The sequence below is a fragment of the Nelusetta ayraudi genome, unplaced genomic scaffold, assembly GCF_046127955.1.
Source record: "Nelusetta ayraudi isolate G7.1 ecotype Tasmania unplaced genomic scaffold, CSIRO-AGI_Nayr_v1 ptg000141l, whole genome shotgun sequence".
In the NCBI taxonomy this organism is placed as follows: Eukaryota; Metazoa; Chordata; class Actinopteri; order Tetraodontiformes; family Monacanthidae; genus Nelusetta; species Nelusetta ayraudi.
In genome coordinates, this window is record NW_027466191.1 from 376,876 (window position 1) to 391,726 (window position 14,851).

General features: G+C 53.3%; 1 protein-coding gene across 1 annotated transcript in view; it reads right to left on the reverse strand.

Annotated features, from left to right (window-relative positions):
* LOC142879695 (cadherin-18-like) overlaps positions 1-14,851 on the reverse strand; it is a 64,357-nt gene that overhangs the window by 16,098 nt on the left and 33,408 nt on the right. Inside the window, exons 4-8 of the mRNA XM_076013096.1 lie at positions 13,658-13,777; positions 5,214-5,381; positions 4,406-4,593; positions 3,464-3,717; positions 2,158-2,294 (exon numbers count right to left, since the gene is read on the reverse strand). Of these exons, the coding sequence (XP_075869211.1) occupies positions 2,158-2,294; positions 3,464-3,717; positions 4,406-4,593; positions 5,214-5,381; positions 13,658-13,777 (867 nt within the window). The remainder of the gene's footprint in view (positions 1-2,157; positions 2,295-3,463; positions 3,718-4,405; positions 4,594-5,213; positions 5,382-13,657; positions 13,778-14,851) is intronic.

The following is a 14,851-nucleotide window of genomic DNA, read 5'->3' on the forward strand; positions in this document are numbered from 1 at the left end:
TACGAAGACCTTTGTCCCGTCTTATTTTTATTTGTGTTTTTTTTTTTTTTTTTTTTGCGGCGCCAGCAACTCTTCGTGCGTGTAAATCAGATTGCCGGTGCTGGCGATAGCAGCACACGGTGATACTGGCGGAAGGGAGCGAGAGCAACACTTTCAGAATATTGAATTTCAATCTCCTCCAACTTTTTGTGCATCTTCACCTCTTTAAAAACAAAATATTACAAGTTTTCAAGTTTGGGCGACCCTCGGCGCCACTGCTGCTGATTGGGTGGGAAACGCTAAAACTTGTTTTTTATTTTTAACACTTTTCTGTATCAATTTCCAGCTAAAGTTTGCTTGTCAAGGAGCCAAAACATTTAACCTTCAGCTGGAGCGGCGGCTGCTGCTCCCCAACAACACAGCCAGGAAATTTACTGGGCCCCTTCCAGATATTTCACGGCGTGTGAGAGGTCGGCGGCGAGCGGCGGCGAGCGGCGGCGGCGAGCGCTCTCAGCAGAAACAGCAACAACAAGCCGTAAGTCAGGGAGCTGCGGCTGGACGCTTTATTGCACTGGGCAGCCTGGCTGCGTGTGCCACCGATGGCCGAGCGGAAGCCAAAACGCTCTGCGGCGAAAAGTTGCTCCCTGCGCCAGCGCCGCCGTTCGTCCTTGCCCGTCCGCTCGGCGGCGGGGGGGGGGGTTTATCATTGCGCCTCAAGACGGCGCGCTGGCGCGGGGCTGAATACCAAGGAGTGGCGAGGCGATAAAGACACATTAGCATGCAGCGCCCCGACACAGATTTGCCTAATTGCGATTACAAATTATTCAAGTTACCTGATAGCAATGCTGGAAGTTAGCCGGCGCCTCTATTGATTTAATTAATTTTCAAACGTAAGAGAGGACACTGAAACAATTGGGACTAATTTGATTTTCGCAGTTCATTATGAGAGGAATACACTCCGACCTATTTGGAGGGAAAAAGAGGGCCTAATCAAGATGCAAATTGGCTTCCTGGGCTGCGTTCGCCTCAACCTCACTCGGGTTTCTGTCTTTAAATACTGACGGAGAAATTTGGATGTGCTGGGAAACACAAAAGATCCTCGCGGTGCTTCTGTTTCATCGCTTCCACGAAACGCAGCGGCGGTCAAACGTGACCGACGAGCCAACATTTGTTTTGTCATTCTTGGTTGTGAATCGACGCGTCGGCCTTTGCAGCCGCTGCTGCGTCAGATGCTGCAGGTGAAGGGAAGGCAGTGCGCCGCAGACCCGCGCAGTCCTTGGCTTTTTATGGAAGCCTTTCTTCTGCCGATATTGATTCCGACTCCGATTTTACACGCTGCGAATCCCAACCCAGCCCGGCTCTCCCACTATACGATCCCCTGCGGGGGAATTCTTATAGTGTGAGGAAGGAGGGAGCCGGAGGAGGGAGCCGGAGGAGGGAGGGGAGAAACGGAACAAAAAAAACTAAACAAAAACAAAAATAAATAAATAAAAGTGCAGGGTAGAGGCGAAGCGCCTCCCGTATTTTTCAGAATCCATCCCAACTCTGTGTGGTGCCGCCGTGGCAGACAGACGCGCTCGGCACAGATATGAATGAACGCGGTTCTAATAACGTTCCGCAATGTCTCGTATTTGCTCGGGGCGAAACAAGACGAGCAAATGTGAAAATGGGGAGCAATCATGTTGAAGGTGTTTGGGCTTTTTTATCCCCCCCTTCCCCTCTCTCTTCCTCTCTCCCCTCTCTCTCTCTCTCCCTCTCTCTCTCTCTCTCCCTCTCTCTCTCTCTCTCTCTCTCTCTCGTATGCACGAGTGAAACGCTTGTGTATTTTTTCTGCGGGCTTGTTGAAAGCCTGGGAAATTCACCCTGGTTATTAAAATATGCAGCAAGCTCACGCAGCTCCTGCTACCTTCTCCTGTTTGCTTTCTCACATGGAGCAAAAAGCAGAAATATCTCAGAATTTTATGGACCTTGGACACACACACACACACACACACACACACACACACACACACACACACACACAGACAAACAACAGAAAGAAAAATAACATTGAGGTGTTTGCATACAGAGGACCACTGAACACACTGAATAAAAGGTGTGTGTGTGTGTGGTGTTTCTGCCGTGTAGTCCCCGCCCACTCGGAGTGTCCCAGTGGAGGAGATCCAGCCAGGTACCTACCAACCTCCGAGGCCATCACGCTGATGTTGTGCCAGGTCACGTCCTCCCTGTCCAGAGGCTGCGTGGTGCGAATCACTCCGCTGCCCTCGTCGATACGGAAGTACCTGACGTCCTCCTCCCGGCTGTCCAGGAAGTACCTGTGGGGCAGAGGAGGGCGACCGCCGCCGTCCCCTCGGTCAGAACAGGCTCAATGTCGCAGCAGTCATTTTCACTTTACACACTCGTTCATAAACGAATCATCCCAGAAGCTCTGTGGAGCGACGTGGCTGTGGGCGTGGCCACTGAGAAGAACGCGGCTCGGGAGTGTGAAGGAGGTGACTGGGGAGAGGCTGCGGGTGTGCACAGAAGACCTCCTGAAGAACACACACACACACACACACACACACACACACACACACACACACACACACACACACACACACACACACACACACACACACCCTTTCAGAGGAGGAGGCCGATTATCTGGGAGACTTAATGGCGGCAGTAGCGGTGTTTACACTGCGGCGGCGCCGCTGCTGCACTTTCCGCTCAGCGTCAGCCACGAAATGAGCATTGACAGGCGATCGCCTCATTTATTCTTAATGGACTATTTACACCTTTTAATCCCACATTTATGCTCGTGAGTAATAGGTCGACATTTGAATCGACGTGAGAGAAAGACAGAGGGAGGGGGGGAGAGAGGGGGGGAGGGAGGGAGGGAGAGACAGAGCGTCGGGGTATTAATTCCAGGATTACCTTTATTATGTGGAGTGATAGCATTTCTTTTTTTTTCTCTTCTTAAATATGGATCACTCACGACGGCAGTGTGGAGCCTCACAGAGAGTGTCATCATTTATTAAACGCTGCGGCTCACGGAAGGCTTCCATTGCACTGTGTGTGTGTGTGTGTGTGTGTGTGTGTGTGTGTGCTTGAGGTAACAAAGAGGTATGATGCATTCCCCTGCCAAGGAGCTGGGGGTGGGGGTGGGGGGCGATGAGGGTGGGCTCAAAATCGATCACGACGTCTGCATTTGAATGTTCTGATCCGTTATTATGACTTAGTTTCCCTGCAGACCCGAGAGAAAAGGTCACTGGATGCTGTTTACACACACACACACACACACACACACACACACACACACACACACACACACACGACCCTCTGCTAGTGACAAAGCAGCTGCTTAATTAAAGTGGACTTAGCAGAACTCCACTTTTTCATTATTTGGGCTTGTTGTTGGAGCTGATTGCCCTCCACACTGCCACCTAGTGGCTGAGGGAGGCTGAAACGTGGGGGCCGCTCTCCGGACGTGGCACGCTCCTACCTGACGGGGCTGTTCCTGCTGTCGGGGTCCCGGGCCGTCACGGCGCCCACCTCCGTGCCGCTGCGGGCGTTCTCGTACACGTCCATGATGTAGTGGTCGATGGAGAAGACGGGCGCCTCGTCCACGTCGCCCACCGTGATCTTCAGGGCGGCCGTGTCCTTGAAGGAGCCCAGGTAGGAGAAGCGGGGGTCCACGTGTGTGTTGACGCCCTCGATGTGCAGGGTGTAGGTCTTCTTCCTCTCGTAGTTCAGAGGCTTCAGAGGACGAGGCCGAGCGAAGAAACAAAGCATTTTTCATCTTTTTGCCACTGATGCATTTGTTGAAGGCAACAAATGAACGGATGCCATCTAATTGTCTGAGATGAGAAAGGAGGAGGAGGAGGAGGATGAGGAGGATAGGAAGAGGAGGACAGGAGCAGGACAAGAGGAGGAGGATAGGAAGAGGACAATGAGGACGAGGAGGAGGACAGGAGGAGGAGGGGGAGGAGGAGGAGCATAGGAAGAGGACAGGAGGAGGAGGGGGAGGAGCAGGAGGTGGACAGGAGGAGGAGGAGGACAGGAAGAGGACAATGAGGACGAGGAGGAAGAGGAGGAGGAGGAGGAGGGGGAGGAGGACAGGAAGAGGACAGGAGGAGGAGGGGGAGGAGGACAGGAAGAGGACAGGAGGAGGAGAAGGAGGACAGGACAGGAAGAGGACAGGAGGAGGAGGAGGAGGAGGAGGAGGACATGACAGGAAGAGGACAGGAGGAGGAGGAGGAGGGGGAGGAGGACAGGAAGAGGACAGGAGGAGGAGGGGGAGGAGGACAGGAAGAGGACAGGAGGAGGAGGAGGAGGAGAGGAAGAGGACAGGAGGAGGAGGAGGAGGAGGAGGACAGGACAGGAAGAGGACAGGAGGAGGAGGAGGAGGAGCAGCAGGGGGATGTGGCTGCTGGGCGGCGGCTACCTTCTTCAGGCTGATGACTCCCTCCCTGGTGTCCCTGTCGGTGGCGATGGAGAAGGTGTTGGCTCCCTCCGAGTTCATGATGCTGTACTTGACGTCGGCGTTGATGCCCAGGTCTTCGTCGGTGGCTTTGATCTTCCCCACCGGCTTTCCCACCTGCGCCGACTCGGGGACGTACAGCTGGTAATTCCCTGCGGCGCAGCAAAATGGCCACTTAGCAGCGAGGAGCCGTGGCGGCGGCCCAAACCACCGTCGCAGCTCGGCTGCACAAACAGCACAGCTCAGCAGCAACTTGCTTCCCGCTCAACACCTTCCTCCTTCCTCCGAACCCCCCCCTCCCCCAATGGGGGAAACCATTAAAAATACTTGGATGGAAATTTAATGCCGAGCGAGCGCCGTAGTTGATGACGCTGCGGTGGAGCAGAAGCGAGGGCACGAGGCGACGGATTGTTAAAAGGAAAAAGGAAAAAGGTTGACGTTGTGGAGGTATTTTGGAGCGCTGGATGAGAAGGCGAGCGGCCGCGAGGGAGGGAGGACGTACCTTCAAGAAGGCAAAGGACAAGCTGTCGCCTTCTTCACCGCCATTAAAGAGAGATGGCTGCTGTGTGTGTGTGTGTGTGTTGCTTATGTTGTATGATGTATGCAGGTTTTTAATGTTTCTTTTATGCGCTGACTGTCACGTGTGCATGTCTCAGTGACAGTACAATCTACTTTATTCTATTCTGTTCTTGTGAGTGGTACTCAGAGACGACCAGCTACAATAATGAAGGGCTGTGTAAGTGCAGAAGGACGTGCGCTCTCAGCCACTCACTCTGGGGGAACTTGGGCGGGTTGTCGTTGATGTCGGTCAGCGTGATGTTGATGGTGGTGGAGCCGGACAGGCCTCCCACCTGGCCCGCCATGTCTTTGGCTTGGATGACGACGGTGTAGTGCTCCCTGGCTTCTCGGTCCATGTTGGCTAAGGCAGTCCGGATGATTCCTGACACCAAAAGAGAAGACGTGAATGGCAAAGCACAGGCGGCGCCGCGGCTGCTGATGCATTGGCTGGGATGGGACGGGACGGCGGCGGGCGCCGCACTCGCATTGGTCCGTTGTAGCCATTGGAGTACCTGCATGTGCGTTTGTGCCAGAGGGTTCATTTGCTGGAAAGCCACAGTCTCACATGGAGCCCGACTTAATATCTTCCAACACTTACATCAGTGCACCTTGTAAATCTCTCTCTCTCTCTCTCTCTCTCTCTCTCTCCTCTTCCTATAACAGAGCCCCTGCAGGCAAACACGGAACTAATGTTCCTGTGAACTTGTGAACCCAGCGATATTGGATGGTTGACCGGGTGCAGGGCGGGTGGGCGGGGCTAGTGAAGGATGGACGGGGTGGGTGGGGCGGGGGAGGAGGAAGGGAACCGCAGGTTGCAAACACAACAGGAGGGGGGCGGGGCTAATGGGACGTGTCGTCCGGGATGAAACGGGCGCCTGAAGGAAAAACACTTTGGATTCAACCGCTCGTGTCCACATGGGTCTGAAAGCCGAGCAGCGCCACAAAGCATCTTTCTGCAAACCATGGAAACTTTGCAAATAGGACAAAACAAAACAACCGGCGTAAAGAGGCTACTGCCACTCTATTGTTTGAGAGTTTATGCTGCTGCACCAGCCAGAGACATCAGACGGCGCCGAGCAGGGAAGAGTTTTTACTGGACCTCTTGGCAAGCTGCAACTCTGGGGTAAAAAAAAACTAAGCAAAAACAGAACAAAACAAAACAAAAAAAAATAACTTCTACATCTACATTTTTTTTGGAGATGTTTCACACTGGGTCCAATGCAAAGTCCATCATTATGGGGATTTGCATAACTGGCTCTGAAAATGACCAAGAACACGTGTTCCCATCCCGACCCTGACAGCCTGATTTCCACAAAAAGAAAAGAGCAATTTTCTGACCCCCCCCCCTCCCTCCACACCCACACACCCCCTACTAATTTCAAACACGAAACGACTCGGTCTCTCTGACACATCGGGTCAATTTCCTCCTCCTTGTGCGGGATTCCGTGGACAGAAACTAATCCTCTCGCCTCGGGCAGAATAATCAGCAGAAGTGGGTCAAGGAGCGACTCCGTCAAACGGTGCGAGGAGCCCAGATCCCAACGCCCCTCGTCTGTCAACTCGGAGGTCGCCGTCCGAAACTGAAACCCGCCAGGCGTGAACCTGCAGCAGCCGGACTGGACTGGACTGGAGAGGACTGGAGAGGACTGGAGCAGAGCGCCACCAGGCTGCCGTGCCGTGCCATCACACCTGACGACCAGGTGGCACAATTTCTCAAAATATACTGCAGTTTCTGCTGCACAGTGTGAATGAAACCTTGTTGCATCCTGCACACAATCCTCCTGCAGCAGCAGCAGCAGCCGCAGCAGCAGCAGCAGCAGCAGCAGCTGCAGGTTTTAATGACAAGGCACTGAATCAGTGGAGAAAGACTGTGTTTTATTTTCTGTTTTCCTCGATCTAAAATGTCAGCCCAATACACCATGTGTGTGTGTGTGTGTGTGTGTGTGTCCTTCAGTTTCCCTCACAGGCTGCACATACACACACACACACACACACACACACACACACAAAAGTGCTACTTGTTGGATTTGGAGAGATGTTTTGCACTTTAGAGCTCACACCCCCACGCTTGGCCTGTTTCTGATGGCGTCTGACGCCGCTGCTGCGCTATCATTTGTTGTGCATTAGTTCTGCCTGGGAATGGAAAAAAAAACAAAAAAACAAAAAGGACAGTCTTTGGGGATTTTATCCTGACAAAGCAAAGACACACAAGTAAACCAAAGAAGAAGAAGAAGCCCAGCAGTGCTTGTTTTTCCACCTCTCTGCTGGAAGTAATAACTCAACCTTCCAACACAATCATTAGCTTTTAATTCATTATTAACTAAAGAGGTTAACTTATTAACACAGCTGATAAGTGTAATTTATTAAGGTGGGATGACTTTGCTTATTGGTTTGCACTCTACTTCCTTTGAGAGCAGGAAGTGATGGCAGAAATGAATATCACAACGTGCGGAAAATGCCAAGACACTCAAACAAAGGCACATAAAAAATAATAAACTGCAGCCCCATCCTGCTAAAACCAGCAGCCAACGCCAGGCTGCGCCTGCAAAATCCCAGTCCTCCAAGTCTTCCAGGAGGGGGCAATATGAGTGTGTGTGTGCGGGGGGGTTCCAAAGGCTTCCAGTCTCAGGTTCCACAACACTGTGCCTTCACTTCCAAAATGTGCCAATTGGCTCCTTCTGCCAGAGCCCCGCCAAATCAGCCGCTTCAACCCTTGGCTTTACACACACACACACGCACAGACGCACACGCACACGCACACACCGGCAGCAGCCCAAATCCGCGGTTATTAACTGGAGTTGTGGCCTGACTTAAGCAAAGGTCTTGGACCGCAGCCACTGGCCACATTTCCCATTAAAACAAAAGCCAAAGACGGACGAGCTGACCTTTCCAGCCTCATAATGCTCCTTTGCTCACGGAGGCGTAGCAGCAGTGCCCCCACACCCCCCACCAGCAATATTTCACGGCGGCGGGTTTTTTTTTGGAACGAAGCTCGGAGCTCCTCCCGCGCACAAAACTTTCTTTTGTTTCTTTCTTCCGTTCCTTCTCTCTTTCTTTGAAGACTTCAGGGAATTTGTCCTGAAGCTAAGAAGATGATCTACTGTCAGTCACTTGTCATCAGACGCAGAGAGAGAGAGAGAGAGAGAGAGAGAGAGAGAGAAGCCCACGTAAAAGCTCCCGGCTGGAGACGTCTCCTCAGATTCCTCCCAGCAGCTGCAGAGTTCAGCAATGAAAATCACTTGAGTGCATTTATTCCTCAAAGAACTTCCTTCAACAACAGAGAGGGGTGGTGGTGGTGGGGGTCATCACCAGGAGGGCTTGGAGCTTCTCCCCTGGAGATGCGTGTTGACACTCCTCGACCGGGGGGGGGGCAGTGGGGCCGCACCTCTGACCTCTGCCGACCTTCACGGTGCGAGACGCCGGGCGGCGGCCCCAATCTGGCCGGAGCAGCCGCTTCATTTGGGGGAATAATTGAGAGAGGAGGCAGCGTGGTGAACCTGGCCGAGGTGCTCGGCCTCTCCCTCAACCTCCCCAGTCTATTAGGCTGGATAGCATCGCACTATCCTCCCTCTTTGTCTGACGGCAAACTTCTGAAGGAGGACAATCTCCTGGGCGAACAAAAGGGATTAGAGGAGATTACCAAAGCCCTCTTCAATCTCCGGCTTCAGGATTCTTGGGTTTTTTTTGGCCCGTCGCTCGCTACGTTGTTATCCCTGCGTGCCTTTGCTCTTAAAGTAAAGAAGAAGAAAAAAAGGCTAGATAACACCTGCAACGCAGTTAGAAGAAAAGGGAGAGAAAAAAAAAAGTCAAACCCCGACTTTTTTCTGTTATTTTTTTTTTTTCTGTTAAGACTTTACTTTTTTTTTTTTTTTCTTTCCAACTGGGATCCCATATCTGATCCAAAATAATTGCTTGGACGGCTTTGTCATGACTGATTGACGGCGTGACAGATTTCATTTCCCGGATCTTAGCGGCGGCAGCACTTAATCCATGAGGTGCAACGGCGCCTTGATCTGTGTCGGCGCCTTCAATAAAGTCAAACACTCTCAAATCCCACATCAGCAGAGAAATTAGCCGATTTACCATGCAGCAAAACACAGAAAATACAAACAAAAGAAACAAAAGGGACTCCTGGCGTCTGCAGGGTGTGTGTGTGTGTGTGTGTGTGTGTGTGTGTGTGTGTGATCGTTATGGAAACAACATGTGTGACTGTTATGGCCTGCGAGGCTGCAGAGGAGCAGCCTTGAAGTTCTCCTGACGGCGACGACGGCGACCCCTGGCTCCGCCCCCTGGCTGTGGAGAGGACCACTGCCCATGGTGGGCTATTTGCTGAGCGCCGACTATCACTTTCCAGGTCTGCGAGCCGTAGAGCCGAGCGGGAAAGAGCCTGCGGGACCCTGACGGCAATAAAAGGCAGGAATCTCCTCGCTGGTGGAAAAAATAATGACACCTTTTTTATGTTTTTCCGCCTCCAGCCAACAGCAACGTGCACCGCGGTGAGTGACTTCCATCCTGGAGCAACCTCACTGGGTTTGAGTGGGCCGGTGGCTCCGCCCTCCTCTGCCCTCCGGCCGCCATAGAAATAATTTAAAATAGTCTTTAAAACAACACCATTCTCGCTGCTATGTAAATTGGGCGCCCCCTGGAGGCGAGAAGAGGAAACAGGACGGTTAGCAGCATCCCAGCTACCAGTTTCAGACTCGACTGGAAGCTCCGTGGGCAACATTAAAAACCTGCGCTCGCTGTGTGTTGCCTTGCATCTCAACGGGCCGCCAGGAAAAGCAGTTTGTGAAGGCCGCCTGTTCGCTGGCTTTCATCTCCGTGCTGCACAGAGGAGATTTGTTCCCAGTGAGGTTCCACTCGTCCGGAGGTGTGAGCGTCCTCGTCCCTGCGGAGACTCTGAGTGGCGCCGACACGTCGGAGGAGCGTCGGTGCTCCTCGGCCCCCTTCTGCAGCGAGTCCGAGCCCTCGTGCACGCGCATCTGCACAGGACGTGGCGAGCGGCCAGCAGTGCGGGGCTAAGGTCAAAGCCACCGGGCCGCCATCGTTTGGCCTCTTAGCATTCCAGCAATAACCGTGCGAGGCAGCCCAGCTGCCAAACGATGAGTCCACACTGAAGAATGATCAAGCTCCGTCTTACACAGTGACCTACTTTAACTGTTTGCAGATCTCCCGCACAATATCGCAGGGAGACTGTCTGAATGTCAGTCTGCCTTAAAGACAGTGGAAATTATGTCCATCTCTTCTTGATATCGTACACACACACACACACACACACACACACACACACACACACACACACACACACACACACACACACACACACACCTCTCCCTTCACTGTCCCGCTGAATCACTCTTCCTCCTCCAGCGGTGTGAAGTTCATTCTCAGAATTTCTGCCCCGTCGCCGTTTTTTTTTTTGGCACCGTCTCAGATTGCGTCAATTAAAATATTACACCCACAACTGAACCCCATTTAGAGTGGAGATGAGCAGCTGCCGAGATCCTATGTTCCCATTGCCAGGAAGTGCAAAACACGCCGGCTCGCGTTGAGCTGCAGGCTCCATTCAGCCTTCCTTCAAAAAAAAAAAAAAGAAAGAAAAAGAAAAAGATGTGAACCAGACTCGGCAGCATCAGCGATCGCTGCACTGTATGAGATGCCTGAATGCCAATGTGGATTTATAGCAGCGGGAGCAGCAGCAGCAGCAGCAGCAGCAGCAGCGTTACTTCCTGCACATCCGTCTGATTGACCTCCGCAGCCTCTTCCGACGACCTCTGAGGTCAAAGATGCCACATTTACTGTCTAATTCCAACCCTGGCAGATGAAGATGTCCAGCCAGCGGTGGTCGTCTGGTCCCTGACCACTCTCTCTCTCTCTCTCTCTCTCTTTCTCCCAGCCCTGTTTAATATCGACGCTGTGCATTGAGAGTAGAGGACAACGGCCCCAGTCGTGTGTCTGTTGACTCCAGCATTCCCACTCTGCCGTGTTTATTCTTGGGGATTGTTTTGGCTAATTGCTGCTCGTCCCAGTCCGTCTCTCTCTCTCCCAGCCACACCAAAGTCTCCACAACAACACACTCCATCTTGCAAACTGCTGCTTCCAAATCTGACATTGTTGTTTTGCGCCATAGTAAATAGAAAAAAAGAAAAAAGAAACCTTGATCCGGGCCAAGAACCTAAATATCCGGACGTCTCTGCTGGTTAACTTTTTTAATATTCTGCCTCACTGGCAAGTGGAGGATTGAGGCACTTCATCAAATCGCTGCTGCTTTGATTCTGCTTTGCCACAAACCTTGTTTCCGTTGGCGCGCTCCACCGCAGTACATCAGGCACGGAGCCATGAAACAGCGCAGCCAAGTGGGCAGATGTTGTTTTTTATTAGCCGCGGCGAGCGGCGGCGGCGCTGGAATTGGAACAGCTGAGAGGCGTCGCAGACAGTTAGGAGGACATTCAGTAAAAGTTTTGGAGGCCCTTTTAGCACAAAGTTTATGATCACTTTGCCACGGCCGCCTGTTACATAAGCCCCCTTTTATCCCGTTCCATTTACCGCCAGAGCGCTCAATTTGGCATTGAATATATTTGCAGGAGTCGTCGGGCAGCAAGCTTGTTACTTCAGCGGGCGCTGGCCTCCAGACGACGGCAACACTCGGAGGAGGACGGAAGGAAGGAAGGAAGGAAACAGGTGAAACTTTTCACTTTGCCGCTCGCCAGGGATTGGGGTTAAGAGGCAGACGCTCCTGCAGGGATCCCTCTGGCGCCCGGTGTGCGTGCCAAATGCTGCCATTAGCCTCCGTCCTCGTGCCGTCGCCCCCCCGCCGGCCTCGCCAACCCTTCCTCCTCCTGGGCCTTGCAAAACCCTGCCGCTGCAGTGTCGGACCAAGGTCAGAAGAGGAAGAGGCGGAGGAGGAGGATGAGGAGAGAGGAGGATGGAGTAGGTGGGAGAGGTGCAGGAGGAGGAGGAGGAGCAGGAGGGAGGAGGATGGAGTAGGTGGGAGAGGTGCAGGAGGAGGAGGAGGAGCAGGAGGGAGGAGGATGGAGTAGGTGGGAGAGGTGCAGGAGGAGGAGGAGGAGCAGGAGGGAGGAGGATGGAGTAGGTGGGAGAGGTGCAGGAGGAGGAGGAGGAGCAGGAGGGAGGAGGATGGAGTAGGTGGGAGAGGTGCAGGAGGAGGAGGAGGAGCAGGAGGGAGGAGGATGGAGTAGGTGGGAGAGGTGCAGGAGGAGGAGGAGGAGCAGGAGGGAGGAGGATGGAGTAGGTGGGAGAGGTGAAGGAGGAGGAGGAGGAGGAAGAAGAGGAGGAGGAGGAAGAGGAGGAGGAGGATGGAGTAGGTGGGAGAGGTGCAGGAGGAAGAGGAGGAGGAGGAGGGAGGAGGATGGAGTAGGTGGGAGAGGTGCAGGAGGAAGAGGAAGGGGGGGGGGAGGAAGAGGAGGGAGCTGCGTGCGTGTTTGTCCTCCTTCCATCCTGGCAGGAAAAAAGGTGAATTCCCACGCAGGTGTTTCTAGAGCGGTGGCAGGTCAGTGGGCAGGTGCGTGTGGACAGAAGGATGAGGTCACATGCCACCGCATGTGCACGTGTGAGTGCACGTGCACCACTTCCACCGACCGCTGCAGTTCCTCGTCCTAAACTTGAGGCAGAAAGCGTTTTTTTTTTTTTTTCTCCCTCCATTGGTGAACGGAAAGGAAACCTGACTGCGGCCGCTTCATCATTTGGCTGCAGTAGGGGGCGCTACAGAGTTCAGCGGTCGCCGTCTGTCACCTGCCTGCGCAGCGAGGCGCCGAGTCAGCTGACCTGCCACGTGATTTGTCGGAGAGAAGACGGAGGAAGGAGGAGCAGGAAAATAGCGACCCTCATGTTTGTCTCAGCAGCAGCAGAGCGCCTCCTCTTCCTCTTGTCATCGTCGTTTTCCCAAGGCCGCCACCGCCGCCGCCACTCGCAGCTCGCAGCTCGCCACAGCACTGTGAAATTGCTCCATCAATCCCCGCCGCGCCCCCTGCCCCTCCCCCCTCAACTCCAAAGTCAAAATATTCAGCAATCCGTTTGTGTTGCTCGCTCAGCTAAAGAATGCTGTGTCTTTACACTTGTTTTCCTGCGGAGGCGATGAATCAATTCACACCACCGCAGCAGCAGCAGCAGCAGCAGCAGCAGCAGCAGCAGCAGCTGCACAGGAGCGGCACAGGGACGCACACGCACGCACACGCTGCAAAACACTCTCTCTGCAATGTGTAAAAGTGGGGGAAAGAAAGAAAAGATAAAGTCGTTGCACTTTGCAGTTTATTAACATTTCATGGATCTCAGGCCTGCAGACAATAGATGGACGGACTTCCTCAAGACGCCAGCGCTCGCTGTGACCCCTCCCCCGAGGATTCCACCCAGTCTTGGAAAAGCGCATCGCGTGCATCAGCAGCAGGGCTCGCGGGTGTGGGTGTGGGGGGCGGGGGAGCGTGGGGGGTGTTCCATTACCGATGGCCATTTTTAGCTTCTTTTTTTTTTTTTTAATGACATCGGACGCATGTTAAGGTGAAAGAGCAGAGGAGGCTCGTGGCTCCGCTGAGCAAGGAACACATTCATACAACTTGTCCTTTCTTTTGGTGCTTGTTTTTGCCAACGGGGCCGGAGGACGGGTCGGCGTGTGCGTGTGCGTGTTCGTGTGCGTGGACGCACCTGTGTTGGGGTCGACGGAGAAGTAGGGCTGTCCCTGCAGGATGCTGTAGACGATCCTGGCGCTGTTCCCGTACGTGGGGTCGTCGGCGTCGCTCGCCGTCACCTGCAGCACTGACGTGCCTGTGAACGCAACACAGTGAGACGCATTATGCCATGCCTTTAGCTCTGCGTGTGTGTGTGTGTGTGTGAGAGAGAGAGAGAGAGAGAGAGAGATAGGCCTCTGCACAACAACAAGAGTGTGTTAGACTGACGGGAAAATCTGGGCACAGGCGCTCGTTTTGAGTTTTTTTGTATCGAGAAAAAAAAAGTGAGAGGAAAACAATGAGAAGGGATTTGACTAAGCAGCCGCATCATTTACAGTGTTGACTGTTCTTTTTTTTTCTTTTTTTTTACTCAAGTCTGCATAAAAGCCGTTTAGGTTCAATTCAACACTTGACGCGCTGCTCGAAAAAGCATCACAAGCTTCATTAGCCCATAATAATTGCATGACGACGTGCGCAGTAATTGCTGCTGCGAGCTGCAGGAGGAGGCTGCCGGTCCGACGGCTGCTCGACACGTCAGCTGCGAGCCTCCACCCATTAGCTGTGCCCTGTGGGACTCCACAACCACAGACATGAGTGGAAATCGTTGTGCGTGTGAAACCTCGTGTTCCCCTCAACACACACTGGGAGCGGCCTCTGATCTCCCAGCAAGGAAAACCATGCTCCTTTCCACAAGACTTCTTCGCCATTTTCTACTTCTCAATCTAAATGTGTGGATAAAAAAAACAACAACAACTTTTAAATAAATACATTTTTAAAAAAAAAGGACGCCAGCAGCAGTTTATTAATCTTGCCAAACCAACGTCCAAGAGACGGACCAAGACGACTCGCCTCTCCCACTGTGAGCCCAGGCAGTCTTACACTTTGTCCCAGTTTTCACATCCACCTTCATCACCTGACTTCAGCTGTGAGAGTCTCCATCCAGCCCTCCCCCCCCCCAGTCCACCGGGTGGCCCCGACCAACGCAAGCTAAGCATATCAAATTCAATTTGGCTGATTTGATCCACGACTCTGGGCAAGTAGCAGGCTGGAGATCGCGGACACGCCTTGGATGGGCGCCACGGGGACGCCGGAGCAGCTGGAGGACTGGACGGAGAGCGAGAGGCACCAGAGGAGGCGCGCTGAAGCGATGGCCGTTGTGTTCCAGGGAGCT